At 37.6% G+C, this 22,503-nt stretch overlaps 1 protein-coding gene across 1 annotated transcript in view; it reads left to right on the top strand.

Annotated features, from left to right (window-relative positions):
• The window catches only part of LOC145186423 (uncharacterized), a 260,292-nt gene that overhangs the window by 20,239 nt on the left and 217,550 nt on the right, over positions 1-22,503 (top strand). Inside the window, 1 exon segment of the mRNA XM_090094650.1 lies at positions 1-20,840. This exon segment is cut by the window's left edge and continues 973 nt beyond it. Within this exon segment, the coding sequence (XP_089950776.1) occupies positions 1-20,840 (20,840 nt within the window).

Raw genomic sequence — 22,503 nt, forward strand, 5'->3', positions numbered from 1 at the left:
TGAGGCTACTTCAAAAGAATCAACTGAGTCAACATCAACAGAGTCTACATCAACTGAATCTTCATCAACTGAGTCAACATCAACAGAATCTACAGCAACAGAAGTTTCCTCAACAGAATCTACATCTACTGAATCAACATCAACAGAGTCTACATCATTTGACTCTACATCAACTGAGGCTACTTCAAGAGAATCAACTGAGTCAACATCAACAGAGTCTAAATCAACTGAATCTACACCAACAGACTCTACATCAACTGACTCAACATCAAAAGAGTCTTCATTAACTGAATCTACTTCAACTGAGGCTGCTTCAGCAGAATCAACTGAGACAACATCAACAGAGTCTACATCAACTGAATCTACATCAACTGAGTCAAAATCAACAGAACCTACAGCAACAGAAATTACATCAACAGAATCTACATCAACTGAGTCAACATTAACAGAATCTACAGCAACAGAAATTTCATCAACAGAATCTACATCAACTGAGTCAACATCAACAGAGTCTACATCAACTGAATCTACATCAACTGAGGCTACTTCAAAAGAATCAACTGAGTCAACATCAACAGAGTCTTCATCAACTGAATCTACATCAACAGAGTCAACATCAACAGAATCTACAGCAACAGAAATTTCATCAACAGAATCTACATCTACTGAATCAACATCAACAGAGTCTACATCAACTGAATCTACATCAACTGAGGCTACTTCAAAAGAATCAACTGAGTCAACATCAACAGAGTCTACATCAACTGAATCTACATCAACTGAGGCCACTTCAAAAGATTATACATCAACTGACTCTTCATCAACAGAATCAACACAAACAGACTCTACATCAACTGCGTCTCCTTCGACGGAAACTACATCATCTGAGTTAACTTCAACAGAGACTACATCAACTGAGTCAATATCAACTGAATCTACATCAACAGACTCTACATCAACTGAGGCTATTTCAACAGAATCTACATCAGCTGAGTCAACATCAACAGAATCTACATCATCAGAAATTACATCAACAGAATCTAAATCAACTGAGTCTACTTCAAAACAGTCGACATCAACTGGATCTAGATCAACTGAGGCAACTTCAACAGAATCAACATCAACTGAGTCAACATCAAAAGAATCTACACCAACAGACTCTACATCAACTGCGGCTTCTTCAACAGAATCTACATCCTCTGAGTTAGCTTCAACAGAGTCTACATCAACTGAATCTACGTTAACTGAGGTTCCTTCAACCGAATCTGCATCATCTGAGACAACATCAACAGAGTCAACATCAACTAAATCTAAATCAACTGAGGCTACTTCAACAGAATCTATATCAACTGAGTCAACATCAACAGAATCTACAGCGGCAGAAATTACATCAACAGAATCTACATCAACTGAGGCTACTTCAGCAGAATCAACTGAGTCAACATCAACAGAGTCTACAGCAACAGAAATTTCATCAACTGAATCTACATCTACTGAGTCAACATCAACAGAGTCTACATCATCTGAATCTACGTCAACTGAGGCTACTTCAAAAGAATCAACTGAGTCAACATCAACAGAGTCTTCATCAACTGAATCTTCATCAACTGAGTCAACATCAACAGAATCTACAGCAACAGAAATTTCCTCAACAGAATCTACATCTACTGAATCAACATCAACAGAGTCTACATCAACTGAATCTACATCAAGTGAGGCTACTTCAAAAGAATCAACTGAGTCAACATCAACAGAGTCTACATCAACTGAATCTACACCAACAGACTCTACATCAACTGAGTCAACATCGAAAGAGTCTTCATTAACTGAATCAACATCAACTGAGGCTGCTTCAGCAGAATCAACTGAGTCAACATCAACAGAGTCTACATCAACTGAATCTACATCAACTGAGACAACATCAACAGAATCTAGAGCAACAGAAATTTCATCAACAGAATCTACATCTACTGAGTCAACATCAACAGACTCTACATCAACTGAATCTACATCAAGTGAGGCTACTTCAAAAGAATCAACTGAGTCAACATCACCAGAGTCTACATCAACTGAATCTACATCAACAGAGTCAACATCAACAGAATCTACAGCAACAGAAATTTCATCAACAGAATCTACATCTACTGAATCAACATCAACAGAGTCTACATCAACTGAATCTACATCAACTGAGGCTACTTCAAAAGAATCAACTGAGTCAACATCAACAGAGTCTACATCAACTGAATCTACATCAACTGAGGCCACTTCAAAAGATTATACATCAACTGACTCTTCATCAACAGAATCAACACAAACAGACTCTACATCAACTGCGTCTCCTTCGACGGAAACTACATCATCTGAGTTAACTTCAACAGAGACTACATCAACTGAGTCAATATCAACTGAATCTACATCAACAGACTCTACATCAACTGAGGCTATTTCAACAGAATCTACATCAGCTGAGTCAACATCAACAGAATCTACATCATCAGAAATTACATCAACAGAATCTAAATCAACTGAGTCTACTTCAAAAGAGTCGACAGCAACTGGATCTAGATCAACTGAGGCAACTTCAACAGAATCAACATCAACTGAGTCAACATCAAAAGAATCTACACCAACAGACTCTACATCAACTGCGGCTTCTTCAACAGAATCTACATCCTCTGAGTTAGCTTCAACAGAGTCTACATCAACTGAATCTACGTTAACTGAGGTTCCTTCAACCGAATCTGCATCATCTGAGACAACATCAACAGAGTCAACATCAACTAAATCTAAATCAACTGAGGCTACTTCAACAGAATCTATATCAACTGAGTCAACATCAACAGAATCTACAGCGGCAGAAATTACATCAACAGAATCTACATCAACTGAGGCTACTTCAGCAGAATCAACTGAGTCAACATCAACAGAGTCTACAGCAACAGAAGTTTCATCAACTGAATCTACATCTACTGAGTCAACATCAACAGAGTCTACATCATCTGAATCTACGTCAACTGAGGCTACTTCAAAAGAATCAACTGAGTCAACATCAACAGAGTCTTCATCAACTGAATCTTCATCAACTGAGTCAACATCAACAGAATCTACAGCAACAGAAATTTCCTCAACAGAATCTACATCTACTGAATCAACATCAACAGAGTCTACATCAACTGAATCTACATCAAGTGAGGCTACTTCAAAAGAATCAACTGAGTCAACATCAACAGAGTCTACATCAACTGAATCTACACCAACAGACTCTACATCAACTGAGTCAACATCGAAAGAGTCTTCATTAACTGAATCAACATCAACTGAGGCTGCTTCAGCAGAATCAACTGAGTCAACATCAACAGAGTCTACATCAACTGAATCTACATCAACTGAGACAACATCAACAGAATCTACAGCAACAGAACTTTCATCAACAGAATCTACATCTACTGAGTCAACATCAACAGACTCTACATCAACTGAATCTACATCAAGTGAGGCTACTTCAAAAGAATCAACTGAGTCAACATCACCAGAGTCTACATCAACTGAATCTACATCAACAGAGTCAACATCAACAGAATCTACAGCAACAGAAATTTCATCATCAGAATCTACATCTACTGAGTCAACATCAACAGAGTCTACATCAATTGAATCTACATCAACTGAGGCTACTTCAAAAGAATCAACTGAGTCAACATCAACAGAGTCTTCATCAACTGAATCTACATCAACTGAGTCAACATCAACAGAATCTACAGCAACAGAAGTTTCCTCAACAGAATCTACATCTACTGAATCAACATCAACAGAGTCTACATCAACTGACTCTACATCAACTGAGGCTACTGCAAGAGAATCAACTGAGTCAACATCAACAGAGTCTACATCAACTGAATCTTCATCAACTGAGTCAACATCAACAGAATCTACAGCAACAGAAGTTTCCTCAACAGAATCTACATCTACTGAATCAACATCAACAGAGTCTACATCAACTGACTCTACATCAACTGAGGCTACTTCAAGAGAATCAACTGAGTCAACATCAACAGAGTCTAAATCAACTGAATCTACACCAACAGACTCTACATCAACTGATTCAACATCAAAAGAGTCTTCATTAACTGAATCTACATCAACTGAGGCTGCTTCAGCAGAATCAAATGAGACAACATCAACAGAGTCTACATCAACTGAATCTACATCAACTGAGTCAAAATCAACAGAACCTACAGCAACAGAAATTACATCAACAGAATCTACATCAACTGAGTCAACATTAACAGAATCTACAGCAACAGAAATTTCATCAACAGAATCTACATCAACTGAGTCAACATCAACAGAGTCTACATCAACTGAATCTACATCAACTGAGGCTACTTCAAAAGAATCAACTGAGTCAACATCAACAGAGTCTTCATCAACTGAATCTACATCAACAGAGTCAACATCAACAGAATCTACAGCAACAGAAATTTCATCAACAGAATCTACATCTACTGAATCAACATCAACAGAGTCTACATCAACTGAATCTACATCAACTGAGGCTACTTCAAAAGAATCAACTGAGTCAACATCAACAGAGTCTACATCAACTGAATCTACATCAACTGAGGCCACTTCAAAAGATTATACATCAACTGACTCTTCATCAACAGAATCAACACAAACAGACTCTACATCAACTGCGTCTCCTTCGACGGAAACTACATCATCTGAGTTAACTTCAACAGAGACTACATCAACTGAGTCAATATCAACTGAATCTACATCAACAGACTCTACATCAACTGAGGCTATTTCAACAGAATCTACATCAGCTGAGTCAACATCAACAGAATCTACATCATCAGAAATTACATCAACAGAATCTAAATCAACTGAGTCTACTTCAAAAGAGTCGACATCAACTGGATCTAGATCAACTGAGGCAACTTCAACAGAATCAACATCAACTGAGTCAACATCAAAAGAATCTACACCAACAGACTCTACATCAACTGCGGCTTCTTCAACAGAATCTACATCCTCTGAGTTAGCTTCAACAGAGTCTACATCAACTGAATCTACGTTAACTGAGGTTCCTTCAACCGAATCTGCATCATCTGAGACAACATCAACAGAGTCAACATCAACTAAATCTAAATCAACTGAGGCTACTTCAACAGAATCTATATCAACTGAGTCAACATCAACAGAATCTACAGCGGCAGAAATTACATCAACAGAATCTACATCAACTGAGGCTACTTCAGCAGAATCAACTGAGTCAACATCAACAGAGTCTACAGCAACAGAAATTTCATCAACTGAATCTACATCTACTGAGTCAACATCAACAGAGTCTACATCATCTGAGTCTACGTCAACTGAGGCTACTTCAAAAGAATCAACTGAGTCAACATCAACAGAGTCTTCATCAACTGAATCTTCATCAACTGAGTCAACATCAACAGAATCTACAGCAACAGAAATTTCCTCAACAGAATCTACATCTACTGAATCAACATCAACAGAGTCTACATCAACTGAATCTACATCAAGTGAGGCTACTTCAAAAGAATCAACTGAGTCAACATCAACAGAGTCTACATCAACTGAATCTACACCAACAGACTCTACATCAACTGAGTCAACATCGAAAGAGTCTTCATTAACTGAATCAACATCAACTGAGGCTGCTTCAGCAGAATCAACTGAGTCAACATCAACAGAGTCTACATCAACTAAATCTACATCAACTGAGACAACATCAACAGAATCTACAGCAACAGAACTTTCATCAACAGAATCTACATCTACTGAGTCAACATCAACAGACTCTACATCAACTGAATCTACATCAAGTGAGGCTACTTCAAAAGAATCAACTGAGTCAACATCACCAGAGTCTACATCAACTGAATCTACATCAACAGAGTCAACATCAACAGAATCTACAGCAACAGAAATTTCATCATCAGAATCTACATCTACTGAGTCAACATCAACAGAGTCTACATCAATTGAATCTACATCAACTGAGGCTACTTCAAAAGAATCAACTGAGTCAACATCAACAGAGTCTTCATCAACTGAATCTTCATCAACTGAGTCAACATCAACAGAATCTACAGCAACAGAAGTTTCCTCAACAGAATCTACATCTACTGAATCAACATCAACAGAGTCTACATCAACTGACTCTACATCAACTGAGGCTACTTCAAGAGAATCAACTGAGTCAACATCAACAGAGTCTACATCAACTGAATCTTCATCAACTGAGTCAACATCAACAGAATCTACAGCAACAGAAGTTTCCTCAACAGAATCTACATCTACTGAATCAACATCAACAGAGTCTACATCAACTGACTCTACATCAACTGAGGCTACTTCAAGAGAATCAACTGAGTCAACATCAACAGAGTCTAAATCAACTGAATCTACACCAACAGACTCTACATCAACTGATTCAACATCAAAAGAGTCTTCATTAACTGAATCTACATCAACTGAGGCTGCTTCAGCAGAATCAAATGAGACAACATCAACAGAGTCTACATCAACTGAATCTACATCAACTGAGTCAAAATCAACAGAACCTACAGCAACAGAAATTACATCAACAGAATCTACATCAACTGAGTCAACATTAACAGAATCTACAGCAACAGAAATTTCATCAACAGAATCTACATCAACTGAGTCAACATCAACAGAGTCTACATCAACTGAATCTACATCAACTGAGGCTACTTCAAAAGAATCAACTGAGTCAACATCAACAGAGTCTTCATCAACTGAATCTACATCAACAGAGTCAACATCAACAGAATCTACAGCAACAGAAATTTCATCAACAGAATCTACATCTACTGAATCAACATCAACAGAGTCTACATCAACTGAATCTACATCAACTGAGGCTACTTCAAAAGAATCAACTGAGTCAACATCAACAGAGTCTACATCAACTGAATCTACATCAACTGAGGCCACTTCAAAAGATTATACATCAACTGACTCTTCATCAACAGAATCAACACAAACAGACTCTACATCAACTGCGTCTCCTTCGACGGAAACTACATCATCTGAGTTAACTTCAACAGAGACTACATCAACTGAGTCAATATCAACTGAATCTACATCAACAGACTCTACATCAACTGAGGCTATTTCAACAGAATCTACATCAGCTGAGTCAACATCAACAGAATCTACATCATCAGAAATTACATCAACAGAATCTAAATCAACTGAGTCTACTTCAAAAGAGTCGACATCAACTGGATCTAGATCAACTGAGGCAACTTCAACAGAATCAACATCAACTGAGTCAACATCAAAAGAATCTACACCAACAGACTCTACATCAACTGCGGCTTCTTCAACAGAATCTACATCCTCTGAGTTAGCTTCAACAGAGTCTACATCAACTGAATCTACGTTAACTGAGGTTCCTTCAACCGAATCTGCATCATCTGAGACAACATCAACAGAGTCAACATCAACTAAATCTAAATCAACTGAGGCTACTTCAACAGAATCTATATCAACTGAGTCAACATCAACAGAATCTACAGCGGCAGAAATTACATCAACAGAATCTACATCAACTGAGGCTACTTCAGCAGAATCAACTGAGTCAACATCAACAGAGTCTACAGCAACAGAAATTTCATCAACTGAATCTACATCTACTGAGTCAACATCAACAGAGTCTACATCATCTGAATCTACGTCAACTGAGGCTACTTCAAAAGAGTCAACTGAGTCAACATCAACAGAGTCTTCATCAACTGAATCTTCATCAACTGAGTCAACATCAACAGAATCTACAGCAACAGAAATTTCCTCAACAGAATCTACATCTACTGAATCAACATCAACAGAGTCTACATCAACTGAATCTACATCAAGTGAGGCTACTTCAAAAGAATCAACTGAGTCAACATCAACAGAGTCTACATCAACTGAATCTACACGAACAGACTCTACATCAACTGAGTCAACATCGAAAGAGTCTTCATTAACTGAATCAACATCAACTGAGGCTGCTTCAGCAGAATCAACTGAGTCAACATCAACAGAGTCTACATCAACTGAATCTACATCAACTGAGACAACATCAACAGAATCTACAGCAACAGAAATTTCATCAACAGAATCTACATCTACTGAGTCAACATCAACAGACTCTACATCAACTGAATCTACATCAAGTGAGGCTACTTCAAAAGAATCAACTGAGTCAACATCACCAGAGTCTACATCAACTGAATCTACATCAACAGAGTCAACATCAACAGAATCTACAGCAACAGAAATTTCATCATCAGAATCTACATCTACTGAGTCAACATCAACAGAGTCTACATCAATTGAATCTACATCAACTGAGGCTACTTCAAAAGAATCAACTGAGTCAACATCAACAGAGTCTTCATCAACTGAATCTACATCAACTGAGTCAACATCAACAGAATCTACAGCAACAGAAGTTTCCTCAACAGAATCTACATCTACTGAATCAACATCAACAGAGTCTACATCAACTGACTCTACATCAACTGAGGCTACTTCAAGAGAATCAACTGAGTCAACATCAACAGAGTCTACATCAACTGAATCTACATCAACAGAGTCAACATCAACAGAATCTACAGCAACAGAAATTTCATCAACAGAATCTACATCTACTGAATCAACATCAACAGAGTCTACATCAACTGAATCTACATCAACTGAGGCTACTTCAAAAGAATCAACTGAGTCAACATCAACAGAGTCTACATCAACTGAATCTACATCAACTGAGGCCACTTCAAAAGATTATACATCAACTGACTCTTCATCAACAGAATCAACACAAACAGACTCTACATCAACTGCGTCTCCTTCGACGGAAACTACATCATCTGAGTTAACTTCAACAGAGACTACATCAACTGAGTCAATATCAACTGAATCTACATCAACAGACTCTACATCAACTGAGGCTATTTCAACAGAATCTACATCAGCTGAGTCAACATCAACAGAATCTACATCATCAGAAATTACATCAACAGAATCTAAATCAACTGAGTCTACTTCAAAAGAGTCGACATCAACTGGATCTAGATCAACTGAGGCAACTTCAACAGAATCAACATCAACTGAGTCAACATCAAAAGAATCTACACCAACAGACTCTACATCAACTGCGGCTTCTTCAACAGAATCTACATCCTCTGAGTTAGCTTCAACAGAGTCTACATCAACTGAATCTACGTTAACTGAGGTTCCTTCAACTGAATCTGCATCATCTGAGACAACATCAACAGAGTCAACATCAACTAAATCTAAATCAACTGAGGCTACTTCAACAGAATCTATATCAACTGAGTCAACATCAACAGAATCTACAGCGGCAGAAATTACATCAACAGAATCTACATCAACTGAGGCTACTTCAGCAGAATCAACTGAGTCAACATCAACAGAGTTTACAGCAACAGAAATTTCATCAACTGAATCTACATCTACTGAGTCAACATCAACAGAGTCTACATCATCTGAATCTACGTCAACTGAGGCTACTTCAAAAGAATCAACTGAGTCAACATCAACAGAGTCTTCATCAACTGAATCTTCATCAACTGAGTCAACATCAACAGAATCTACAGCAACAGAAATTTCCTCAACAGAATCTACATCTACTGAATCAACATCAACAGAGTCTACATCAACTGAATCTACATCAAGTGAGGTTACTTCAAAAGAATCAACTGAGTCAACATCAACAGAGTCTACATCAACTGAATCTTCATCAACTGAGTCAACATCAACAGAATCTACAGCAACAGAAGTTTCCTCAACAGAATCTACATCTACTGAATCAACATCAACAGAGTCTACAACAACTGACTCTACATCAACTGAGGCTACTTCAAGAGAATCAACTGAGTCAACATCAACAGAGTCTAAATCAACTGAATCTACACCAACAGACTCTACATCAACTGATTCAACATCAAAAGAGTCTTCATTAACTGAATCTACATCAACTGAGGCTGCTTCAGCAGAATCAACTGAGACAACATCAACAGAGTCTACATCAACTGAATCTACATCAACTGAGTCAAAATCAACAGAACCTACAGCAACAGAAATTACATCAACAGAATCTACATCAACTGAGTCAACATTAACAGAATCTACAGCAACAGAAATTTCATCAACAGAATCTACATCAACTGAGTCAACATCAACAGAGTCTACATCATCTGAATCTACGTCAACTGAGGCTACTTCAAAAGAATCAACTGAGTCAACATCAACAGAGTCTTCATCAACTGAATCTTCATCAACTGAGTCAACATCAACAGAATCTACAGCAACAGAAATTTCCTCAACAGAATCTACATCTACTGAATCAACATCAACAGAGTCTACATCAACTGAATCTACATCAAGTGAGGCTACTTCAAAAGAATCAACTGAGTCAACATCAACAGAGTCTACATCAACTGAATCTACACCAACAGACTCTACATCAACTGAGTCAACATCGAAAGAGTCTTCATTAACTGAATCAACATCAACTGAGGCTGCTTCAGCAGAATCAACTGAGTCAACATCAACAGAGTCTACATCAACTGAATCTACATCAACTGAGACAACTTCAACAGAATCTACAGCAACAGAAATTTCATCAACAGAATCTACATCTACTGAGTCAACATCAACAGACTCTACATCAACTGAATCTACATCAAGTGAGGCTACTTCAAAAGAATCAACTGAGTCAACATCACCAGAGTCTACATCAACTGAATCTACATCAACAGAGTCAACATCAACAGAATCTACAGCAACAGAAATTTCATCATCAGAATCTACATCTACTGAGTCAACATCAACAGAGTCTACATCAATTGAATCTACATCAACTGAGGCTACTTCAAAAGAATCAACTGAGTCAACATCAACAGAGTCTTCATCAACTGAATCTACATCAACTGAGTCAACATCAACAGAATCTACAGCAACAGAAGTTTCCTCAACAGAATCTACATCTACTGAATCAACATCAACAGAGTCTACATCAACTGACTCTACATCAACTGAGGCTACTTCAAGAGAATCAACTGAGTCAACATCAACAGAGTCTACATCAACTGAATCTTCATCAACTGAGTCAACATCAACAGAATCTACAGCAACAGAAGTTTCCTCAACAGAATCTACATCTACTGAATCAACATCAACAGAGTCTACAACAACTGACTCTACATCAACTGAGGCTACTTCAAGAGAATCAACTGAGTCAACATCAACAGAGTCTAAATCAACTGAATCTACACCAACAGACTCTACATCAACTGATTCAACATCAAAAGAGTCTTCATTAACTGAATCTACATCAACTGAGGCTGCTTCAGCAGAATCAACTGAGACAACATCAACAGAGTCTACATCAACTGAATCTACATCAACTGAGTCAAAATCAACAGAACCTACAGCAACAGAAATTACATCAACAGAATCTACATCAACTGAGTCAACATTAACAGAATCTACAGCAACAGAAATTTCATCAACAGAATCTACATCAACTGAGTCAACATCAACAGAGTCTACATCAACTGAATCTACATCAACTGAGGCTACTTCAAAAGAATCAACTGAGTCAACATCAACAGAATCTTCATCAACTGAATCTACATCAACAGAGTCAACATCAACAGAATCTACAGCAACAGAAATTTCATCAACAGAATCTACATCTACTGAATCAACATCAACAGAGTCTACATCAACTGAATCTACATCAACTGAGGCTACTTCAAAAGAATCAACTGAGTCAACATCAACAGAGTCTACATCAACTGAATCTACATCAACTGAGGCCACTTCAAAAGATTATACATCAACTGACTCTTCATCAACAGAATCAACACAAACAGACTCTACATCAACTGCGTCTCCTTCGACGGAAACTACATCATCTGAGTTAACTTCAACAGAGACTACATCAACTGAGTCAATATCAACTGAATCTACATCAACAGACTCTACATCAACTGAGGCTATTTCAACAGAATCTACATCAGCTGAGTCAACATCAACAGAATCTACATCATCAGAAATTACATCAACAGAATCTAAATCAACTGAGTCTACTTCAAAACAGTCGACATCAACTGGATCTAGATCAACTGAGGCAACTTCAACAGAATCAACATCAGCTGAGTCAACATCAAAAGAATCTACACCAACAGACTCTATATCAACTGCGGCTTCTTCAACAGAATCTACATCCTCTGAGTTAGCTTCAACAGAGTCTACATCAACTGAATCTACGTTAACTGAGGTTCCTTCAACCGAATCTGCATCATCTGAGACAACATCAACAGAGTCTACATCAACTGAATCTACACCAACAGACTCTACATCAACTGAGTCAACATCGAAAGAGTCTTCATTAACTGAATCAACATCAACTGAGGCTGCTTCAGCAGAATCAACTGAGTCAACATCAACAGAGTCTACATCAACTGAATCTACATCAACTGAGACAACATCAACAGAATCTACAGCAACAGAAATTTCATCAACAGAATCTACATCTACTGAGTCAACATCAACAGACTCTACATCAACTGAATCTACATCAAGTGAGGCTACTTCAAAAGAATCAACTGAGTCAACATCACCAGAGTCTACATCAACTGAATCTACATCAACAGAGTCAACATCAACAGAATCTACAGCAACAGAAATTTCATCAACAGAATCTACATCTACTGAATCAACATCAACAGAGTCTACATCAACTGAATCTACATCAACTGAGGCTACTTCAAAAGAATCAACTGAGTCAACATCAACAGAGTCTACATCAACTGAATCTACATCAACTGAGGCCACTTCAAAAGATTATACATCAACTGACTCTTCATCAACAGAATCAACACAAACAGACTCTACATCAACTGCGTCTCCTTCGACGGAAACTACATCATCTGAGTTAACTTCAACAGAGACTACATCAACTGAGTCAATATCAACTGAATCTACATCAACAGACTCTACATCAACTGAGGCTATTTCAACAGAATCTACATCAGCTGAGTCAACATCAACAGAATCTACATCATCAGAAATTACATCAACAGAATCTAAATCAACTGAGTCTACTTCAAAAGAGTCGACAGCAACTGGATCTAGATCAACTGAGGCAACTTCAACAGAATCAACATCAACTGAGTCAACATCAAAAGAATCTACACCAACAGACTCTACATCAACTGCGGCTTCTTCAACAGAATCTACATCCTCTGAGTTAGCTTCAACAGAGTCTACATCAACTGAATCTACGTTAACTGAGGTTCCTTCAACCGAATCTGCATCATCTGAGACAACATCAACAGAGTCAACATCAACTAAATCTAAATCAACTGAGGCTACTTCAACAGAATCTATATCAACTGAGTCAACATCAACAGAATCTACAGCGGCAGAAATTACATCAACAGAATCTACATCAACTGAGGCTACTTCAGCAGAATCAACTGAGTCAACATCAACAGAGTCTACAGCAACAGAAATTTCATCAACTGAATCTACATCTACTGAGTCAACATCAACAGAGTCTACATCATCTGAATCTACGTCAACTGAGGCTACTTCAAAAGAATCAACTGAGTCAACATCAACAGAGTCTTCATCAACTGAATCTTCATCAACTGAGTCAACATCAACAGAATCTACAGCAACAGAAATTTCCTCAACAGAATCTACATCTACTGAATCAACATCAACAGAGTCTACATCAACTGAATCTACATCAAGTGAGGCTACTTCAAAAGAATCAACTGAGTCAACATCAACAGAGTCTACATCAACTGAATCTACACCAACAGACTCTACATCAACTGAGTCAACATCGAAAGAGTCTTCATTAACTGAATCAACATCAACTGAGGCTGCTTCAGCAGAATCAACTGAGTCAACATCAACAGAGTCTACATCAACTGAATCTACATCAACTGAGACAACATCAACAGAATCTACAGCAACAGAAATTTCATCAACAGAATCTACATCTACTGAGTCAACATCAACAGACTCTACATCAACTGAATCTACATCAAGTGAGGCTACTTCAAAAGAATCAACTGAGTCAACATCACCAGAGTCTACATCAACTGAATCTACATCAACAGAGTCAACATCAACAGAATCTACAGCAACAGAAATTTCATCATCAGAATCTACATCTACTGAGTCAACATCAACAGAGTCTACATCAATTGAATCTACATCAACTGAGGCTACTTCAAAAGAATCAACTGAGTCAACATCAACAGAGTCTTCATCAACTGAATCTACATCAACTGAGTCAACATCAACAGAATCTACAGCAACAGAAGTTTCCTCAACAGAATCTACATCTACTGAATCAACATCAACAGAGTCTACATCAACTGACTCTACATCAACTGAGGCTACTTCAAGAGAATCAACTGAGTCAACATCAACAGAGTCTACATCAACTGAATCTTCATCAACTGAGTCAACATCAACAGAATCTACAGCAACAGAAGTTTCCTCAACAGAATCTACATCTACTGAATCAACATCAACAGAGTCTACAACAACTGAATCTACATCAAGTGAGGCTACTTCAAAAGAATCAACTGAGTCAACATCAACAGAGTCTACATCAACTGAATCTACACCAACAGACTCTACATCAACTGAGTCAACATCGAAAGAGTCTTCATTAACTGAATCAACATCAACTGAGGCTGCTTCAGCAGAATCAACTGAGTCAACATCAACAGAGTCTACATCAACTGAATCTACATCAACTGAGACAACATCAACAGAATCTACAGCAACAGAAATTTCATCAACAGAATCTACATCTACTGAGTCAACATCAACAGACTCTACATCAACTGAATCTACATCAAGTGAGGCTACTTCAAAAGAATCAACTGAGTCAACATCACCAGAGTCTACATCAACTGAATCTACATCAACAGAGTCAACATCAACAGAATCTACAGCAACAGAAATTTCATCATCAGAATCTACATCTACTGAGTCAACATCAACAGAGTCTACATCAATTGAATCTACATCAACTGAGGCTACTTCAAAAGAATCAACTGAGTCAACATCAACAGAGTCTTCATCAACTGAATCTACATCAACTGAGTCAACATCAACAGAATCTACAGCAACAGAAGTTTCCTCAACAGAATCTACATCTACTGAATCAACATCAACAGAGTCTACATCAACTGACTCTACATCAACTGAGGCTACTTCAAGAGAATCAACTGAGTCAACATCAACAGAGTCTACATCAACTGAATCTTCATCAACTGAGTCAACATCAACAGAATCTACAGCAACAGAAGTTTCCTCAACAGAATCTACATCTACTGAATCAACATCAACAGAGTCTACAACAACTGAATCTACATCAAGTGAGGCTACTTCAAAAGAATCAACTGAGTCAACATCAACAGAGTCTACATCAACTGAATCTACACCAACAGACTCTACATCAACTGAGTCAACATCGAAAGAGTCTTCATTAACTGAATCAACATCAACTGAGGCTGCTTCAGCAGAATCAACTGAGTCAACATCAACAGAGTCTACATCAACTGAATCTACATCAACTGAGACAACATCAACAGAATCTACAGCAACAGAAATTTCATCAACAGAATCTACATCTACTGAGTCAACATCAACAGAGTCTACATCAATTGAATCTACATCAACTGAGGCTACTTCAAAAGAATCAACTGAGTCAACATCAACAGAGTCTTCATCAACTGAATCTACATCAACTGAGTCAACATCAACAGAATCTACAGCAACAGAAGTTTCCTCAACAGAATCTACATCTACTGAATCAACATCAACAGAGTCTACATCAACTGACTCTACATCAACTGAGGCTACTTCAAGAGAATCAACTGAGTCAACATCAACAGAGTCTACATCAACTGAATCTTCATCAACTGAGTCAACATCAACAGAATCTACAGCAACAGAAGTTTCCTCAACAGAATCTACATCTACTGAATCAACATCAACAGAGTCTACAACAACTGACTCTACATCAACTGAGGCTACTTCAAGAGAATCAACTGAGTCAACATCAACAGAGTCTAAATCAACTGAATCTACACCAACAGACTCTACATCAACTGATTCAACATCAAAAGAGTCTTCATTAACTGAATCTACATCAACTGAGGCTGCTTCAGCAGAATCAACTGAGACAACATCAACAGAGTCTACATCAACTGAATCTACATCAACTGAGTCAAAATCAACAGAACCTACAGCAACAGAAATTACATCAACAGAATCTACATCAACTGAGTCAACATTAACAGAATCTACAGCAACAGAAATTTCATCAACAGAATCTACATCAACTGAATCAACATCAACAGAGTCTACATCATCTGAATCTACGTCAACTGAGGCTACTTCAAAAGAATCAACTGAGTCAACATCAACAGAGTCTTCATCAACTGAATCTTCATCAACTGAGTCAACATCAACAGAATCTACAGCAACAGAAATTTCCTCAACAGAATCTACATCTACTGAATCAACATCAACAGAGTCTACATCAACTGAATCTACATCAAGTGAGGCTACTTCAAAAGAATCAACTGAGTCAACATCAACAGAGTCTACATCAACTGAATCTACACCAACAGACTCTACATCAACTGAGTCAACATCGAAAGAGTCTTCATTAACTGAATCAACATCAACTGAGGCTGCTTCAGCAGAATCAACTGAGTCAACATCAACAGAGTCTACATCAACTGAATCTACATCAACTGAGACAACATCAACAGAATCTACAGCAACAGAAATTTCATCAACAGAATCTACATCTACTGAGTCAACATCAACAGACTCTACATCAACTGAATCTACATCAAGTGAGGCTACTTCAAAAGAATCAACTGAGTCAACATCACCAGAGTCTACATCAACTGAATCTACATCAACAGAGTCAACATCAACAGAATCTACAGCAACAGAAATTTCATCATCAGAATCTACATCTACTGAGTCAACATCAACAGAGTCTACATCAATTGAATCTACATCAACTGAGGCTACTTCAAAAGAATCAACTGAGTCAACATCAACAGAGTCTTCATCAACTGAATCTACATCAACTGAGTCAACATCAACAGAATCTACAGCAACAGAAGTTTCCTCAACAGAATCTACATCTACTGAATCAACATCAACAGAGTCTACATCAACTGACTCTACATCAACTGAGGCTACTTCAAGAGAATCAACTGAGTCAACATCAACAGAGTCTACATCAACTAAATCTTCATCAACTGAGTCAACATCAACAGAATCTACAGCAACAGAAGTTTCCTCAACAGAATCTACATCTACTGAATCAACATCAACAGAGTCTACAACAACTGACTCTACATCAACTGAGGCTACTTCAAGAGAATCAACTGAGTCAACATCAACAGAGTCTAAATCAACTGAATCTACACCAACAGACTCTACATCAACTGATTCAACATCAAAAGAGTCTTCATTAACTGAATCTACATCAACTGAGGCTGCTTCAGCAGAATCAACTGAGACAACATCAACAGAGTCTACATCAACTGAATCTACATCAACTGAGTCAAAATCAACAGAACCTACAGCAACAGAAATTACATCAACAGAATCTACATCAACTGAGTCAACATTAACAGAATCTACAGCAACAGAAATTTCATCAACAGAATCTACATCAACTGAGTCAACATCAACAGAGTCTACATCAACTGAATCTACATCAACTGAGGCTACTTCAAAAGAATCAACTGAGTCAACATCAACAGAGTCTTCATCAACTGAATCTACATCAACAGAGTCAACATCAACAGAATCTACAGCAACAGAAATTTCATCAACAGAATCTACATCTACTGAATCAACATCAACAGAGTCTACATCAACTGAATCTACATCAACTGAGGCTACTTCAAAAGAATCAACTGAGTCAACATCAACAGAGTCTACATCAACTGAATCTACATCAACTGAGGCCACTTCAAAAGATTATACATCAACTGACTCTTCATCAACAGAATCAACACAAACAGACTCTACATCAACTGCGTCTCCTTCGACGGAAACTACATCATCTGAGTTAACTTCAACAGAGACTACATCAACTGAGTCAATATCAACTGAATCTACATCAACAGACTCTACATCAACTGAGGCTATTTCAACAGAATCTACATCAGCTGAGTCAACATCAACAGAATCTACATCATCAGAAATTACATCAACAGAATCTAAATCAACTGAGTCTACTTCAAAACAGTCGACATCAACTGGATCTAGATCAACTGAGGCAACTTCAACAGAATCAACATCAGCTGAGTCAACATCAAAAGAATCTACACCAACAGACTCTACATCAACTGCGGCTTCTTCAACAGAATCTACATCCTCTGAGTTAGCTTCAACAGAGTCTACATCAACTGAATCTACGTTAACTGAGGTTCCTTCAACCGAATCTGCATCATCTGAGACAACATCAACAGAGTCTACATCAACTGAATCTACACCAACAGACTCTACATCAACTGAGTCAACATCGAAAGAGTCTTCATTAACTGAATCAACATCAACTGAGGCTGCTTCAGCAGAATCAACTGAGTCAACATCAACAGAGTCTACATCAACTGAATCTACATCAACTGAGACAACATCAACAGAATCTACAGCAACAGAAATTTCATCAACAGAATCTACATCTACTGAGTCAACATCAACAGACTCTACATCAACTGAATCTACATCAAGTGAGGCTACTTCAAAAGAATCAACTGAGTCAACATCACCAGAGTCTACATCAACTGAATCTACATCAACAGAGTCAACATCAACAGAATCTACAGCAACAGAAATTTCATCAACAGAATCTACATCTACTGAATCAACATCAACAGAGTCTACATCAACTGAATCTACATCAACTGAGGCTACTTCAAAAGAATCAACTGAGTCAACATCAACAGAGTCTACATCAACTGAATCTACATCAACTGAGGCCACTTCAAAAGATTATACATCAACTGACTCTTCATCAACAGAATCAACACAAACAGACTCTACATCAACTGCGTCTCCTTCGACGGAAACTACATCATCTGAGTTAACTTCAACAGAGACTACATCAACTGAGTCAATATCAACTGAATCTACATCAACAGACTCTACATCAACTGAGGCTATTTCAACAGAATCTACATCAGCTGAGTCAACATCAACAGAATCTACATCATCAGAAATTACATCAACAGAATCTAAATCAACTGAGTCTACTTCAAAAGAGTCGACATCAACTGGATCTAGATCAACTGAGGCAACTTCAACAGAATCAATATCAACTGAGTCAACATCAAAAGAATCTACACCAACAGACTCTACATCAACTGCGGCTTCTTCAACAGAATCTACATCCTCTGAGTTAGCTTCAACAGAGTCTACATCAACTGAATCTACGTTAACTGAGGTTCCTTCAACCGAATCTGCATCATCTGAGACAACATCAACAGAGTCAACATCAACTAAATCTAAATCAACTGAGGCTACTTCAACAGAATCTATATCAACTGAGTCAACATCAACAGAATCTACAGCGGCAGAAATTACATCAACAGAATCTACATCAACTGAGGCTACTTCAGCAGAATCAACTGAGTCAACATCAACAGAGTCTACAGCAACAGAAATTTCATCAACTGAATCTACATCTACTGAGTCAACATCAACAGAGTCTACATCATCTGAATCTACGTCAACTGAGGCTACTTCAAAAGAATCAACTGAGTCAACATCAACAGAGTCTTCATCAACTGAATCTTCATCAACTGAGTCAACATCAACAGAATCTACAGCAACAGAAATTTCCTCAACAGAATCTACATCTACTGAATCAACATCAACAGAGTCTACATCAACTGAATCTACATCAAGTGAGGCTACTTCAAAAGAATCAACTGAGTCAACATCAACAGAGTCTACATCAACTGAATCTACATCAACTGAGACAACATCAACAGAATCTACAGCAACAGAAATTTCATCAACAGAATCTGCATCTACTGAGTCAACATCAACAGACTCTACATCAACTGAATCTACACCAACTGACTCTACATCAACTGAGTCAACATCAATAGAGTCTACATCAGCTGAATCTACATCAACTGAGGCCACTTCAAAAGAATATACATCAACTGACTCTTCATCAACAGAATCAACTCCAACAGACTCTACATTAACTGCGGCTACTTCGACAGAATCTTTATCATCTGAGTTAACTTTAACAGAGTCTACATCAACTGAATCAACATCAACAGAATCTACAGCAGCAGAAATTACATCAACAGAATCTACATCAACTGAGGCTATTTCAGCAGAATCAACTGAGTCAACATCAACAGAGTCTACATCAACTGAATCTACATCAACTGAGACAACATTAGCAGAACCTACATCAAAAGAAATTACATCAACAGAATCTACATCAATCGAGGCTGGTTCAACAGAATCTACAACAAATGAGTCAACATCAACAGTGTCCACATCAACTGAATCTATATCAACTGAGGCTTCTTCAACAGTTGTGACATCAACAGATTCAACATCAACCAAGAGTTTATATACAGAGTTTACATCAACAGAGTCTACAACTAGTGGTGTTATGTCAACTGATGCTTCATCCACTGTTTCTTTGTCTACTGTTTCTACAGCAGGTGTTTATTTTTTTCTACTGTTTCTACAGCAGGTTGTTATTCTTTTATTTGTACTTTGATTTTCCTTTTTGTTCTGTGCTTTTCTTACTTGTCATATCAAGTGATTTTGTCTATGCTCTTGTGTAATAGGTTTGTAATTTTTTTTTTTTTTTTTTTCTTAATTTGCATCTTTTGTGCGTTTAATTTTTCTATGTTTTAGAATTTATGTTTTTGTAGTGAAGTTTTCACTATTCTCATTTAAAATGCATTTGTAAAATATTTGTTATAATTCGGCTTAGTAGTTTTTCACTTATTTAATATCCTTTTTTACTTTCTTATATTTATATATAAATATATCATGCAACCAAAAGTGTTGGTGCGGTTTATCCTATTTGCCTATTTCTAAGAAATGTATTAAGAAAACTGGTTGTGGTGGGGGGATGATTTTGATATAAGTTAAAGCTTGTTTTAAGGAGAATCAATCAGTGTATTTCATAAGTTTTATTAGTGCGTTTTAAATTTAAAAGTCTTAAGTGGAGTATGGCTGTGTCAGATGCGATAATTCGCGCCTGTTTTCTTTATGAGTTCAAACTTGGAACCAAAGCTGTAGAAGCTTGTCGTAAGATATGCGCTGCTTTTGGGGAAGGTACCATAGCAGAACAGACGGGTCAAAAGTGGTTTAAAAAATTTTCTTCTGGAAATGATAACCTTGAAGATGAACTAAGATCTGGATGATTGTCCATCGTAAACAACGAGGATGTCAAGCTGGCAATCGAGCAGGGCTCCAGTCAAACATGTCAGGACCTTGCCTTAAGATTTAATGTGAGTGATGAAATTATTCGTTTACATTTGCACCAACTTGGAAAACGTTGGAAGTTGAGCAAATGGGTACCCTATGAGTTGAGTGAAACAAACAAGCTACAGCGCTTAACCATTTGTTCTTCATTGCTTTCCCGCCACAATTTAGTGCCATTTTTTGACCGGATGTTGAGGTGCGACGAAAAATGGATTATGTACTGAAACTAAAAGCGAACATATCATTGGCTATCCAGTAACGATCCAGTATCGATGACTCCTAAACCAAGCATTCACCAACAAAAGGTTTTACTGTGTGTGTGGTGGACTACAGCAGGTATGGTTCACTATGAGTTGCTACCAAGTGGAAAAATCATTACTGCTGAGATATACTCAGCCCAATTGGACAGAGTTTCGATTGCTCTTCACCAAAAACAAGCAGCTTTGGCAAACAGAAAAGGTGTTGTATTCCACCAGGACAACGCCAGACCGCACACCGCAAAAATCACGCGGGAAACTCTAGCAGGTTTACAATGGGAGATTCTACCTCACCCTCCCTATTCACCAGACCTTGCACCAAGTGACTATCACCTGCTTTTGGCCCTGGAAAATCATATGAGGAATCGACAGTTTCAAAATAGAGAAGATCTCGAATATGAGTTAACTCAGTTTTTTAGCTACTAAACTCAAGACTTTTGTAAAAATGGAATATACCAGCTTGTTTGACGATGGGAAAAAGTTATTCTTGCTGAAGGAGACTATTTCTCAGAAGAAACTTTATTAAAACTGTTTTTATGTGTATTTACTTATGAATCTGCAAAACCGCACGAACTTTTTTTTGTTGCCTGTTATATATATATATATATATATATATATATATATATATATA

The sequence above is a fragment of the Hydra viridissima genome, unplaced genomic scaffold (genome assembly GCF_058129835.1).
Source record: "Hydra viridissima isolate aposymbiotic clone 2 unplaced genomic scaffold, HvirCarnegie_v1 scaffold_8, whole genome shotgun sequence".
NCBI classification, from domain to species: domain Eukaryota; kingdom Metazoa; phylum Cnidaria; class Hydrozoa; order Anthoathecata; family Hydridae; genus Hydra; species Hydra viridissima.